Raw genomic sequence first — 14,172 nt, 5'->3', positions numbered from 1 at the left:
ACATCAGTTAATAGTGCAACTCCAGCAGAATTCTGCACTGAAATCCATTTCTCAAAAGAGCAAACAGATTTTTTTTATATTCAATTTTGGAATCTGACACGGGGCTAGACATTTTGTCAATTTCCCAGCTGCCCCTGGTCATGTGATGGACTGGGACAGGCTTTTCTCCCATTATTGTGCCTAAGAAATTCATTTAACCATAACAATTATAAGATCAAGGACTACATTATTCCATCTGTACATTTATCTTTCATGGACTCTCTGTGTAAATCCTGCCGGCTGAAACACTCTTAGCTATTTTGAACGTTCAATAATATGTCTATATGGTTTGAGGAAGAGTGGCTAACCCCTCACAGAATATTAACCTTATGTTCTCTTCAGAAAATGGAGACGTTTCCCCTTTTGCACCTGTTTTCTTTGTCACGCTGGTTCCTATTGTTCTTGCCACTGAATGGGACCCTGGAGAGTCCAAGCAAAATACAGGTGTGTCTGTTTGTTTTACGAGTGTGTCGTTTTGTATTATGGGATAATAATTATCATTTTTGGATCTGTGTCATGTATTGATATCATTCAGAGTATGAGAAGGAGGTGGAAACCTTTGGAAGTATATATATATATGTTTTATGCAAAATATTGAGACTTATCTATATTACTGGCAATAGATGCTGAATCTCTGCACTTTGGATATTATTACTCTGAGAATAAATGCCGCCACCCACCTGCTTTACAGAACATTCAGCAATTCCTTCAACACCTCAATAACCAACCAACGCTGGGAGGTGCAATACAAGGGACTGCTGGGTCACTTTTGCTGCAGACATGGAGAGCTTGGTGGCACCCTGGTGAAATCCTGAAATTGGAGACCTTTGAAAGATTCTCTATAACAAGGAACTCATTATCCAGGACCACAGTTTGGAAAAGGCGAAGTGCGGCCGAATGAAAAGCACCCGAATGAAACCAGTGCATAAAGCCAACACAAATCCACCATAATCAATGCTACAGGTAAACACTGTGTTTAAAATTTTATCTCATCAATTCACTAGAATTGAAATTGCCAATCTGAACAATGATATGGGTTTTGTACCTGTGTTTTGTATAGATCAAAGGTGCCAAGTGTTTACCATAGGGATATTTTAAAGGGATACTGTCATGGGAAAACATATTTTTTTTCGAAACACATCAGTTAATAGCGCTGCTCCAGCAGAATTCTGCACAGAAATCCATTTCTCAAAAGAGCAAACAGATTTTTTTCTATTCAATTTTGAAATCTGACATGGGGCCTGACATATTGTCAGTTTCCCAGCTGCCCCCAGTCATGTGACTTGTGCCTGCATTTTAGGACGAAGCTACTTTCTGGCAGGCTGTTATTTTTCCTACTTAATGTGACTAAATCAGTCTCAGTCTTGGCTTGTTTTAAGATCTACCAGACAGCTGTTATCTTGTGTTAGGAAGTTGATATCTGGTTACCTTCCCATTGTTCTTTTGTTAGGCTGTTGGGTAGGAGCGGGGGGGTGGGGAGTGATATCACTCCAATTTGCAGTACAGCAGTAAAGAGTGACTGAAGTTTATCAGAGCACAAGTCACATGACTGGGGGCACTTGGGAAACAGACGATATGTCTAGCCCCATGTCAGATTTCAAAATGAAATATAAAAAATCTGTTTGCTCTTTAAAGAAATGGATTTCCGTGCAGAATTCTGTTGGAGCAGCACTATTAACTGATACGTTTTGAAAAAAACATGTTTTCCCATGACAGTATCCCTTTAATAGGGTTGCCACCTTTTCTGGAAAAAAAATACCTTCCTATAGGCCTTCCTATATATTTACAATTTTTCCCTATATTAACATTGGCATCAGCCATCATTTTTACCAGCCAGGCCAGTAAAATACCCGCCAAGTGGCAACCCTACCCTTTAACTAAAGCTTTATACTGCTATAGACATAAGACAATCTAATGTAACTGTGAGGATCACCAGCTGAAGATATACTGCCACTGGTTGATCACTGGACTATTCATTGGGCACCCCTTGTGATATGGAAGATACCTCAATAATTTCAACTAGAATTCCTTAAAGTGAAAGTAAACCCAAAAATAACCGAATGTAAAAAATGTAGGGATGCACCGAATCCAGGATTCAGTTTGGGATTCGGCCGTTTTCAGCATGATTCGGATTCGGCTGAATTCTTCTTCCTGGCCGAACCGAATCCGAATCCTAACTTACATATGCAAATTAGGGCAGGAGGGAAATTGTGTTACAAAACAAGGAAGTAAAAAATGTTTTCCCCTTCCACCCCTAATTGGCATATGCAAATTAGAATTCGAATTAGGCTCGGTATTCGGCAGAATCTTTTGCAAAGGTCGAATCCAAAATAGTGGATTCTGTCCATTCCTAAAAAATTTCCAGCAGACATTCATAACAAAAATAAAATATAAAAAGATAAAATATCTGGAAAATAACTGGATAATTCTGAATGGCTAATATAATTTATTATACTCCTGAGAATAAGGGGCTCATTTATCATGCAGTGTTAAAAATGCTGGAAAAATTATATAAATAAATGGCAAATATATAAAGCAATGTATTTCCTTTTACCTGCCGATCAGCAAGACATCATAATAATAACCCGATGGTTGTTTTATTCCGTTATATTGATGGTGTAACCCACTTACTGTAAGCCAATGGGGGGAAAGTAGGTGGCAAGTGAATTTCCACGGAAAAAAAATGAAAATATTTTCACTGAATGAACACTGTGCTTTACAAAGCATTTTCAAGCAGCTGCAATTTTATGCTAAAAATATATATACCGCTTTATAAACATGCAATTTTTATACACAATCATGCTTGGAATTAATATGGGCACATGTACTGTACATATTTGGTTGCCATGTTTTTTTACATAAATAATAAATGCACTGACACGGGGGGCTTGTGATGGACAACTGAGCATTACAAAACATACACAACAATGGTTAATTACTCCAACGTCAAAAAGGTACAGTAAGGGGCCTTTTTACTAACATTTGGATTTCCTTTTCTATCTTTTCTCAAAAAAATTAAGTTTTTAAGAATGTCACTAAAACTTTTAGGGAGTCATTTATCAAAGGTCAAATTTTAGAGTCATGTGTTTTTAAAACTCTAACAACTCAAATGTTTCTTATTTAAGAAAAAACTCGAATGGAAAAAACTCAAATCAGCGAGTTCGGGGGTTAACAACTGGAAAACTCAAATGAATCAAGTTTTACACTGAAAAAAAAACTCGAACATCGGGAAGGCTACACATATCTTCAAATGGTTCAGGGGACCTCTGCCATTGACTGCATGATGGTTTTAGATGGTGTATCTTCAGATTCCATTTACAGGGTTCGAGGTATAATAAATCTAGAAAAATTCTTTAAAAAAACTCACATTTTTCAGGTTTTTTTAACCCTAAAAAAAGAAACGATTTTTGATTGAAAAATCACCTCGAAAACTCGAATTGTTCGTGGAAAACTCGACCCTTAAAAATCTGCCCCTAAAAATTCAAGATTTATAAAGGATAAAAACCAGGAAAAACTCGAGGTCCCTTAGAAATGAATGGGAGAAGCGCTGATCCTGTTGGACTTTTTTTTTTTTTCCATTCAGACTTTTGGAGGTTCTCGGATTTATTTTTTCTCTAGTAATTATCCGATAAAACTTTAAGAGGTCACCCTATCAAACTTCTTTTTGGTATCCGTGGAATACAAGTGAAACAAAACCAAAATAGTATAGTAAAAAAATCTTCAGCCCTGGCTGATACTCTGCATACAGTAAAATCAATACAATAACAATGGTACCAACCATTGCCCACTATTTAAAAAATAGCAAGCCTGAAAACTGATAATACTTGGGTTTAAAGGATTTAAGTTGCATAGGTGGAGTTTATCAGTACATTAGAGCTAAGAATCCCAGTGCCGTTTGCTAAGTGCACCAGAAAAGGTTAATAATAGTAAAATACATCAATAAACTGAGCTTAACCTCCTTAAACATAATTATTGATTTTTTTTTAGCTGGAAGATCTATCAAGCTTTTATTATTGTCAGGGGTTTTGTTCTCCTGGAGTAGAGTCACTGTTCATGCAGGCACAACAAGACAAAGTTCTGTCTTTGGCACAGTTTTAATGTGGAGCGAATTTGTATTTTCTGCCGAATCTTCTTTACTGGGATGTAACATTCTTTTACAGGCTGGTGTTTGCTGCCATATCTCAGCGAAAGGTAAGAAGGAATGAATACAGAAATCTGTATTGAATCCATTTGAGCTTGAAAGTTGCAAAAGCGATTTAAGAGTTTTTATCGTCATTTTGGGGATTCATTTGTAAAAGTTGCCGGTTTTTAAAAATGATGGCAAGTTCATAGTAATTTTTTGAAGACAATTGAGATGAGAAGACATCCAGTTCAGATGGTTATTGGGAAATCTTCTGCTTCCTTAGGCTAATCATAGCTGCTGAGTAAGTGCCCTTATAGGCATGAAACGCGTTAGACCATTTTGTATGCCCTTATAAAACTGTTTAGGTTTTTTGACTTTCTTGACTTTTTTAAGAGACTCACATTCCCTTTTTCCATCATTCAAAATGGTTGTTTTTTGCAAAAAAGATTTGGGTCAGAAGCTCTAGGCTCACTCCACCATCTTGAATTGAATCAGGCTAAATATCCTATTACTACAACCGGAGAAAAGGAAGTTATGTGAAGCCCTTGGCCATTAGTAAGAGCAACACACCAGGAATATCTACAAATTCTAGGGGATAGGGGTTACCATTTCAACACTAAGTTGGTGGTGGTCACCCCTAGAGTAATACACCAACTGTCCTGGGCCCATCAAGCAGACAACAAAAATATAAAAGTTTGTGTTCTAGTCACAATAATCAGGTAATAATAAATTAATATAGTCCTGTCTGTATGTCTCATTGGTAGAGGTAAGTCATGTGTCTTCCTTAAGGTGGCTATACATGCACCGATATTATCGTAAATTTTTTTTCGCACTATATTTGGTATGTGTATGGCAAAAGACAAGTCAACTGATATCAGCAGAAGACTTGGATAACGGTCAACTCATTGATCGGCCCAGGCAGAAAATTTTGATTGGGCGCCTTTGAAGGAACCAGATATAGGTCATTGTTAGTGCTGAATAGTCAGTAGATTTATATTGTTTCTACCAGCACGTTACTGTTAAATTTCGACACTGAGGACAGGCAAGTAGAAGGGAGCCTGTATGCTGGATAACTAGGTGTATAACCGTAAATAGAACAGGGTCCGGAAGTCATGAAACAGGTGATGGTTTCATGGAAAAAGGTGCAAAACAAATGGATAAACAGAATATGACTGTGGTAACTGGCAGGCAAAAGTAGAGTCCAGTAGCATCCAGGAGCATAGCCAGAGTCAGGAGCCAGGACAGGATCCAAGACGGGAGCATCTCCAGAGTCAGGAGCCAAGGCAGTGAGCCGGCACAGGAGCAGTAGAAATTAAGAAAATTAATCTTTCTAATCTACATACTTCTTGAGAGAAGAAAGCCACTGAGCAGTAGAGAGTTGTAGTTTATTTACTCTACTTAAAGGGGACCTTTCACCCATACATAAAAAGCTAATAAAAGGCTTTGGCAAATTAAACTTGAAACCCAAATTCTTATTTTTATTGAAACATCCACACTTTGGCATAGAGGCGGATCAGTCAATTATATTCACTTCCTCGATGTCACTGCCCTCCTCACTTTCTCCCTCCATCCCCATGGTCTATAATTGTGTAGCCAGTGATTGGTATTGGCATTAGATCACCCATTCTGGCACATACACAAGATTTTTGGGATAAAACGGTGCCTGTCTGCTTGCTGTGATTGTTAATGGCAAGACTTATGGAAGCAAAATTTAAATAATTTAAGTAAAGTTTATTTTGCTCAACTAACATGATAAAAAAGGATTTGGGATGGTTTCTAAGGGTGACAGGTCTCCTTTAACATGGAGGGGTTACCAGCAGGCTCCTTAGAGTGTGGCTTGATTATTCTGTAACATTACGACACTGAGGACAGGCAAGTAGAAAGGAGCATTAATGCTGGATAACCTGGTGTATAACTGTAAATAGGAGAACGGAATCTGGAAGCCATGAAAAGGTGAAGGTTTAATAAAAAAAGGTGCAAAACAGAAACCAAATAAATAAACAGAATATTACTGCGAAAAGCAGTAAAAAAGTAAACTGGCCAAATGTCGGGGCAGGCAGCTAGCGGCGAAGGTCCAATAAACAAGCCGAGGTTGCGACAGGCTGAAATCAGTGGGAAAGCCCAGAGAGCAGGCTGAGGTCAGTACGGGGAGATCCAGGGCAGGCAGGGAACCAGGACAAGGGGACAGGAACTCAGAGACTTGAAAACAGGACTGAGGAATGAAGCAAGGATACAATGGAGTCAAGGGCTAGATCCGGCACAGAAGCTCAATGATCAAGCAACCGGGAGTTACTTGTAACAGCTAGATTGCTAATTGGCAACAGTTGAAATTAATGAAGAAGGTGGGGCAAGAGAGAGGCAGAGATAGAAGGATACACTAAATTAAAGGCGCATACGTTGGATTCTATTTTGGATAGAAGTGCTGAGTGAAAAGCTGTATAAAATCTTCATTTATTAAATCTTCATTAAAAACACCATTGAGAATTCATTAATGGATGAACAGAGCAGGGGAGTGCATGGCTCAAGGCGTTTTGGGACTACAACGGTCACTTCGTCAGAGCCATGCACTCCCCTGCTCTGTTCATCCATTAATGAATTCTCAATGGTGTTTTTAATGAAGATTTAATAAATGAAGATTTTATACAGCTTTTCACTCAGCACTTCTATCCAAAATAGAATCCAACGTATGCCCCTTTAATTTAGTGTTTGCTTCACCCACGTGACCAGAGTGGAACGTCCTGATGTTTGGATAGAGCTCCCACCCAGCCCTACATGTGGAGTTCATTTGTGTGCACCTCCATGCTTTCAGAGATAGAAGGATAGCATAGGTCTATCAGGATAACAAACCCACACTGATGCTTGGAGCCCCTAGTAGCTCAGAAGAATAGTGCAGTTCAACAAGCAGACGAGGGTTTGAGTCCTGGTATTTCCTGACAGTTACATAATGTAATACAAACTTATATATTGCTATTTATGGTTTATACTTTATAGGCCAACTCTGCAAACCATCATGAGTTAGTGTTAGCGATGAGAGCTAAGTTTTTGCAGAGTCGCCTGTAGACTTCGCCTATCACTAGTAAGTGTAGCTGAACTGAACTGAAAAAAGTGTTGGAAGATGAACAACCCCTTTAAGCCAATAACTGTAATTAGACTTTTCCCCTTTAGTATCTAGGTTTTCACATCTACTGTTCCAACCAGGTGATACACTTTTTATTTAGAGGAGAGCACAACCAATTGGTTTTTCTTCCATATTGGAAGCCAAATATGGGCTATATTATATTATTTCCCTATTTTGATCAGTTCTACCTCCTCATCCTTCTCGCTTCCATCTTGATACCAACCAACAGATTCCCCAAAAATGGGCCAATTTAGATCAGAACAGCCCAGCATGTCCACTATCCTCCTGCAACCTGCCCAATTCCAGTTTTGCTGTTTTGCTCCAATTTGTCCCAAGTAAAACAAGACCACAGGGAGTTATGAATCTGCCACCCCAATTCTTCATTTGTTTGACTATTGTTCTACCCTTTTCATGTTTGTGGAAGTATTTCCAAAGGCAGATACGGTATTGGTAACCCCAATATGTTGGGACTCTGCACACTAAGGGGCAGATTTACAAAATTCGAGTGAAGAATTCGAATGTAAAAAACGTCGAATTTCGAAGTATTTTTTGGGTACTTCGACCATCGAATTGGTTAAATTCGTTCGAATTCGAACGATTCGAACGATTCGAAGTAAAAATCGTTCGACTATTCGACCATTCGATAATCGAAGTACTGTCTCTTTAAAAAATACTTCGACCACCTACTTCGGTAGATAAAACCTACCGAAGTCAATGTTAGCCTATGGGGAAGGTCCCCAAAGGCTTGCCTGTGATTTTTTGATCGAAGGATTTTCCTTCGATCGTTGGATTAAAATCCTTCGAATCGTTCGATTCGAAGGATTTAATCGTTCGATCGAACGAAAAATCCTTCGATCGTACGATCGCAGGATTTGCGCAAAATCGTTCGACTTCGATATTCGAAGTCGAACGATTTTAGTTCCCAGTCGAATATCGAGGGTTAATTAACCCTCGATATTCGACTATTGATGAATCGGCCCCTAAGGGTATATTTATCAAAGAGTGAAGTTAATAGTGAAGTTCCGCCACTAGAGTGAAATTCCGCCACTCTCCATTCATTTCTATGGGATTTTTATAGGCGTATTTATCAAAGGGTGAACTTTCACTTTCACCCATTGATAAATACGCCTTTCAAAATCCCATATAAATGAATGGAGAGCTGCGGAATTTCACTCTAGTGGCGGAACTTCACTCTTTGATAAATTTACCCCTAAGGGGCAGATTTACTAAGATTCAAAAGTTAAATTTGAATTTCAGAATATTTTTTTTTGGTCAAGTCTCCAACTCAAATTTGAATTTCGAATGTGAGATTTATCACACCTCGACCCTGGAACGGTTCTAATTTGACTATTCTCCACCTTAAACCTACCGAGTTCATGTAGAAGCCAATGGCAGAGGTCCCTTGAAATATTTGATGTAAATATTAGTGCTGAGTCAAATTTCTGCCAAGTTTTGCTTAGAAAATGATGCCCTATAGATGGGGAGAAAAAAAAAAAACATGTCGCGAATAAAAACATTTGTTGAGGTTTTTTTTTTCGGAGGAAAACTCGATATGAATTTAATTCGAGTTTTCGGGTCAGGACTATTCAATCAAATTTTAGACATTCAATTTTTTAGGGATGCACCGAATCCACTATTTTCTATTCGGCTGAACCCCCGAATCCTTTGTGAAATATTTGGCCGAATACTGGACCGAATCTTAATTTGCATATGCAAATTATTTACTTCCTTGTTTTGTGACAACATTTCCCATCCCAATCCTAATTAGCATATGCAAATTAGGATTCGGATTCAGTTCGGCTGGGTAGAAGAATTCGGCCGAATCTGAATCCTGCTGAAAAAGACTGAATCCTGGCCGAATCCCAAACCGTATCCTGGATTCGTTGCATCCCTAAAATTTTTTCAACATACCCTAAATAAAATCAAATTTATTATAGTTTTAAAAAATTCACATTACTCTAAAATTCGACCTTTGATAAATAACCCCCTAAGAGAGAAATTGAATATCTGGTCTTCTGCATTACATATAAAGGGTTCAGGAAAAACCACGAACAATCATAATCCCACTGTATCATAATCCCATTGTATGTAGCAATCGGTTCCTTACATTGTAGGGGGAAAGGCAAGGCACGACCCATTCATTTGTAGAAGGAAAGTTATGGCTCCCCTCGAGCACCGTCACTCTCATACACCTGGAAATATGGGTGTTTAGAGCAAATCTTTAGATCCAGCAAGCGCTCGTGCTCTCGGATTAGGATCCCCCATGCAGCGTACAGTAAATGTAAGAGTTTTTGCAGGAGGGAGCTAATTTGCCTCTGACTCTTTCTATTGTTCTCATGTCACAGTATAGGAGCGGCTAAAGTCATTTCAACACGGAAGAGAAGCGATGATGATACTTGGGAACTTGCTGGAGTTCTCCCGGAGCATTTGTTTTCTTGTTTGTTAAAAGCAAAAAAAAAAAAAGGGATTCCGGTCTTCTTTTTGGACATGGTACGTTATTTCTGAAAATCTGTCTTGTTCTTCTTGCACCATCCCGTTTTCTGTCCACAATATTCATGTCTCCCGTAAAACTCTTACTGGCACCCGTCCTCTCTATCTGTCGTCTGCACCCTTAGTCTTTGCCTCTTGATGTCCATATTGAACTCCTGCTATGGACAACTGCTACAGTTTGGGTATGGGACCTGTTATCCAGAATGCTCAGGGCCTGGAGTTGTGTGAATAAGGGATCTTTCCATAATTTGGATCTCCATACTTTGTCTACTAAAAATCATATAAACATTAAAGGGATACTGTCATGGGAAAAAACATTTTTTTTAAATGAATCAGTTAATAGTGCTGCTCCAGCAGAATTCTGCACTGAAATCCATTTCTCAAAAGAGCAAACAGATCTTTTTATATTTAATTTTGAAATCTGACATGGGGATAGACATATTGTCAATTTCCCAGCTGCCCCAAGTCATGTGACTTGTGCTCTGATAAACTTCAAGCACTCTTTATTGCTGTACTGCAAGTTGGAGTGATATCACCCCTGTCCCTTCCCCCCCAGCAGCCTAACAACAGAACAATGGGAAGGTAACCAGATAGCAGCTCCCTAACACAAGATAACAGCTGCCTGGTAGATCTAAGAACAACACTCAATAGTAAAAACCCATGTCCCACTGAGACACATTAAGTTACATTGAGATGAAAAACAGCAGCCTGCCAGAAAGCACATGACCAGGGGCAGCTGGGAAATTGACAAAATGTCTAGCCCCATGTCAGATTTCAAAATTGAATATAAAAAAATCTGTTTGCTCTTTTGAGAAATGGATTTCAGTGCAGAATTCTGCTGGAGTAACACTATTAACTGATGTGTTTTGAAAAAAACATGTTTTCTGATGACAGGATCCCTTTAAATAAAAACCCAATAGGATTTTTTGCCTCCCACAAGGATTAATTATATATTTATTGGGATCAAGTACAAGGTAATGTTTTAATTTCCTTATTACAGGGGAAATGGATTTTTTTTTTAAATTACCATTATTTGACTAAAATAGAGTCTGTGGGGTATGGCCTTCCCAATATTTCTGGATAAACAGGTTCCCACATAACGGATCCTAGGCCTGTATGTTTAAATAGCTGAAATGTTCAAAAGTGGTGAGTGTGGCATGGCAGCACATATTTGAACCCTGCAACCCTGAGAATTGGGATAAAATATAAAAGAAACAAATAAGACTAATTCTGAATACTAGAAATTGTAAATCAATACCTCACGCAAGCAGAATACCCACAGTTTTCTTCTTCCCCAAATGCTGTTTGTGTCTGCCTCCTCTGCCTAGCTGCATTTCTGTAAATAAATAAAAAAATAATTGTGCATTCCACAGTGGAAGGCCCAGATATATTTGATTTATTTCTTCTCTTTTTCCTTGGTAAAAAAGAGGCAGCATGTTGACTGGCTGCAGGTTGAGGTCCCTTCAGACCCCAGCGACGACCCCTCAGAACCTTTGAGCAGGGTCTGCAGGAATTACACAACTGTATCAGATAGGATTTGTGCCACAGTAACAGAATGCTCTGCTATGGTTATAATTTCAGCCATAAAGCAAATCAGGACTGCTGCCTACACTTAAAGGGATTCTGTCATGGTTTTTTTTATTTTTATTTATTTATTTATTTCCTAAATGACACTGTTTACACTGCAAATAATTCACTCTACAATATAAAATGTCATTCCTGAACCAACAAGTGTATTTTTTAGTTGTAATATTGGTGTGTAGGTGCATCTCAGGTCATTTTGGTCATGTGCTTTCAGAAAGAGCCAGCACTTTAGGATGGAACTGCTTTCTGGCAGGCTGTTGTTTCTCCTACTCAATGTAACTGAATGTGTCTCAGTGGGACCTGGATTTTACTATTGAGTGTTGTTCTTAGATCTACCAGGCAGCTGTTATCTTGTGTTAGGGATCTGCTATCTGGTTACCTTCCCATTGTTCTGTTGTTAGGCTGTCGGGGAGAAAGGGAGGGGGGGTGATTTCACTCCAACTTGCAGTACAGCAGTTAAGAGTGATTGAAGTTTATCAGAGCACAGGTCACATGACTGGGGGCAGCTGGGCAACTGACAATATGTCTAGCCCCATGTCAGATTTCAAAATTAAATATAAAAAAAACATCTGTTTGCTCTTTTGAAAAATGGATTTCAGTGGAGAATTCTGCTGGAGCAGCACTATTAACTGATGTGTTTTAAAAAAAAAAAAAAATTTTTTCCCATGACAGTATCCCTTTAACCATCTGTTCACACTGCCTTATGAAAGCATCCAATTGATCAGCAGTGATAGGTGAATATGTCCTGTTTTGCTTCGCTGAAAAATGTATAAATTTCTTGTGAAATTTGTGAAACAGCCAGCGTCAATTCATGTCAATTCTTACGCTCACGTCAAGTTTTACACTGCCATTTAAATCAATTGATATGATTGACTATTCTGATGCGCGTCCAGATTTTTTCGATGCCGGCAAATTTATTCCCACGGTTTCGCAAGTTTATTCGCCGACGGCGAAGCGCGGAAATTCACCATCCAATTTGCGCCTGCCGAATTTATTTGCCCATCCCTATAGATCAGTTGTTCCCACAAAAATTCCACTAAACACTGCACAAACACAAAAGCAATACTCCGATGAAGTGACCCATTACACAGAACATTTTCTTCTTTTTATATTTTCTTCGTGTTTTAGATGCGACAACTAAAGTTGATATTTGTAACAGTGTTGCTGATCTTTGGCTTCGGCTTCGGCGTCTTACTCTTAAATCTCCAGGACTTCTATACATTGTGCCGAAAGATCATTTCTTCACCTACTTCTATAACTGTCACAGCAAATGAGAAATTTAATCTGAGGCCCAAGGTACAGTGCGAGAGGAATCCTCCATTCCTGGTGTTGTTGGTGACCACAACCTACAAGCAAAAGGAAGCCCGGAATGCAATCCGGCAGACCTGGGGCAAGGAAAGACAAATTGGGGGTAAACTTGTTTCTGCCTATTTTCTTCTGGGCGCCAGCACAAATATAAGGTTCCAAGAGGAACTTATTGATGAAAGCAACACTTACAATGACATTATTCAGGGAGACTTCAAAGACACATATTATAATCTGACCCTGAAAACCATCATGGGGATTGAATGGATTTGCGCTCATTGCCCACAAACGAAATTTGTGATGAAAACGGACTCGGATATGTTTGTTAATACATTGTATCTCGTTGAGCTGCTCGAAAAGAAGAATCAAACAACCAATCTCTTTACTGGTTCTCTCAGACCACACGATGCACCCATACGGGATATTCACAGCAAGTGGTACATAAGCAAAACAGAATACCCACCGGCCAAGTACCCGCCATTTTGTTCGGGAACCGGGTACGTCTTTTCCGTAGACGTTGCAGAAAAGATCCAGAACGTCTCCACATCAGTCCCATTTTTCAAACTGGAGGACGTCTATGTAGGAATGTGCCTGGAGAAACTGAAAATCAACTTGCAGAACCTTTACAACCGGCCAACGTTTTTCCCATATAAAAGGCCATTCACTATCTGTGGTTATCGGAAGCTGGTCACTTCGCACGGCGTCCGACCACTTGAAATGCGTCTTTTCACGGACGCCCTGCGAAGGTCAGAGGCTGAACAGTGCTGAATGGGTGGAACCTGTGTTACTCTCATCACATGAAAAGTGATAATAATAATTAATAATCTTCTTTGATTTGCCAATGATTGCTATTTGGTTTGGGCCCCGAGCATCCAAGGAGAAAACTAGGGGTTGTTCACCTTTAAATTACATTTTACTATGATGTAGAGAGTGATATTCTGAGACAATTTGCAAATGGTTTTCATTTTTTATTATTTGTGGTTTTTTGCGTTATTTTGTTTTTTTTGCAATTTCAGCCGTCTGGTTGCTAGGGTCCAAATTCCCCTAGCAACAATGCTTTGCTTTGAATAAGAGACTGGAATATGAATAGGAGAGGTCTGAATAGGAAGATGAGCAATAGAAAGTAATAATAACAATACATTTGTAGCCTTGCAGAACATTTTTTTTTAGATGGGGTCAGTGGCCCCTATAACGAGGCAAATAATTCAAAAACTGTAAAAAATAAAAAATAAAAACCAATTAAAAAGTTGCTTAGAATTGGCCATTCTATAACATACTAAACGTTATCTTAAAGGTGAACCTTCCCTTTTAAGTGCAAATGACAATGTATGCATATTTGTATTATATTTATATCATTAAGGTTAAAATTGTATGTTTTTAGCTGCTATTGAACTACAATATCACTTGTTTGGCAAATGAATCCTTGAAGAAATAATAAAACAGTATCTTATACTTGATCCCAACTAAGATTTAATTAATCCTTGTTGGAGGCAAAACCAGGCTATTGGGTTTA

The 14,172-nt window shown here is 38.7% G+C and overlaps 1 protein-coding gene across 4 annotated transcripts; it reads left to right on the top strand.

Annotated features, from left to right (window-relative positions):
* The first annotated feature begins 619 nt into the window (after window positions 1-619).
* b3galt5.1.L (beta-1,3-galactosyltransferase 5 gene 1 L homeolog) lies at window positions 620-13,618 on the top strand. 4 transcript variants are annotated; one of them, XM_041581539.1, is made up of 4 exons: window positions 620-1,002; window positions 4,200-4,230; window positions 9,626-9,770; window positions 12,483-13,618. In XM_041581539.1, the coding sequence occupies exons 3-4, from the start codon at window positions 9,768-9,770 to the stop codon at window positions 13,425-13,427; spliced, it is 948 nt and encodes a 315-aa protein (XP_041437473.1). In that variant the 5' UTR covers window positions 620-1,002; window positions 4,200-4,230; window positions 9,626-9,767; the 3' UTR covers window positions 13,428-13,618. The 4 variants fall into 4 exon arrangements, with proteins under 4 accessions (XP_041437473.1, XP_041437474.1, XP_041437475.1 ...); XM_041581540.1 differs by lacking the exon at window positions 4,200-4,230 and having other exon boundaries at window positions 9,631-9,770; XM_041581541.1 differs by lacking the exon at window positions 4,200-4,230 and having other exon boundaries at window positions 12,564-13,618.
* The last annotated feature ends 554 nt before the right edge of the window (window positions 13,619-14,172 follow it).

The sequence above is a fragment of the Xenopus laevis genome, chromosome 2L (assembly GCF_017654675.1).
Source record: "Xenopus laevis strain J_2021 chromosome 2L, Xenopus_laevis_v10.1, whole genome shotgun sequence".
NCBI lineage: Eukaryota > Metazoa > Chordata > Amphibia > Anura > Pipidae > Xenopus > Xenopus laevis.
The sequence above is the reverse complement of the archived record's forward strand: the minus strand, read 5'-3'. Positions and strand labels throughout refer to the sequence as shown.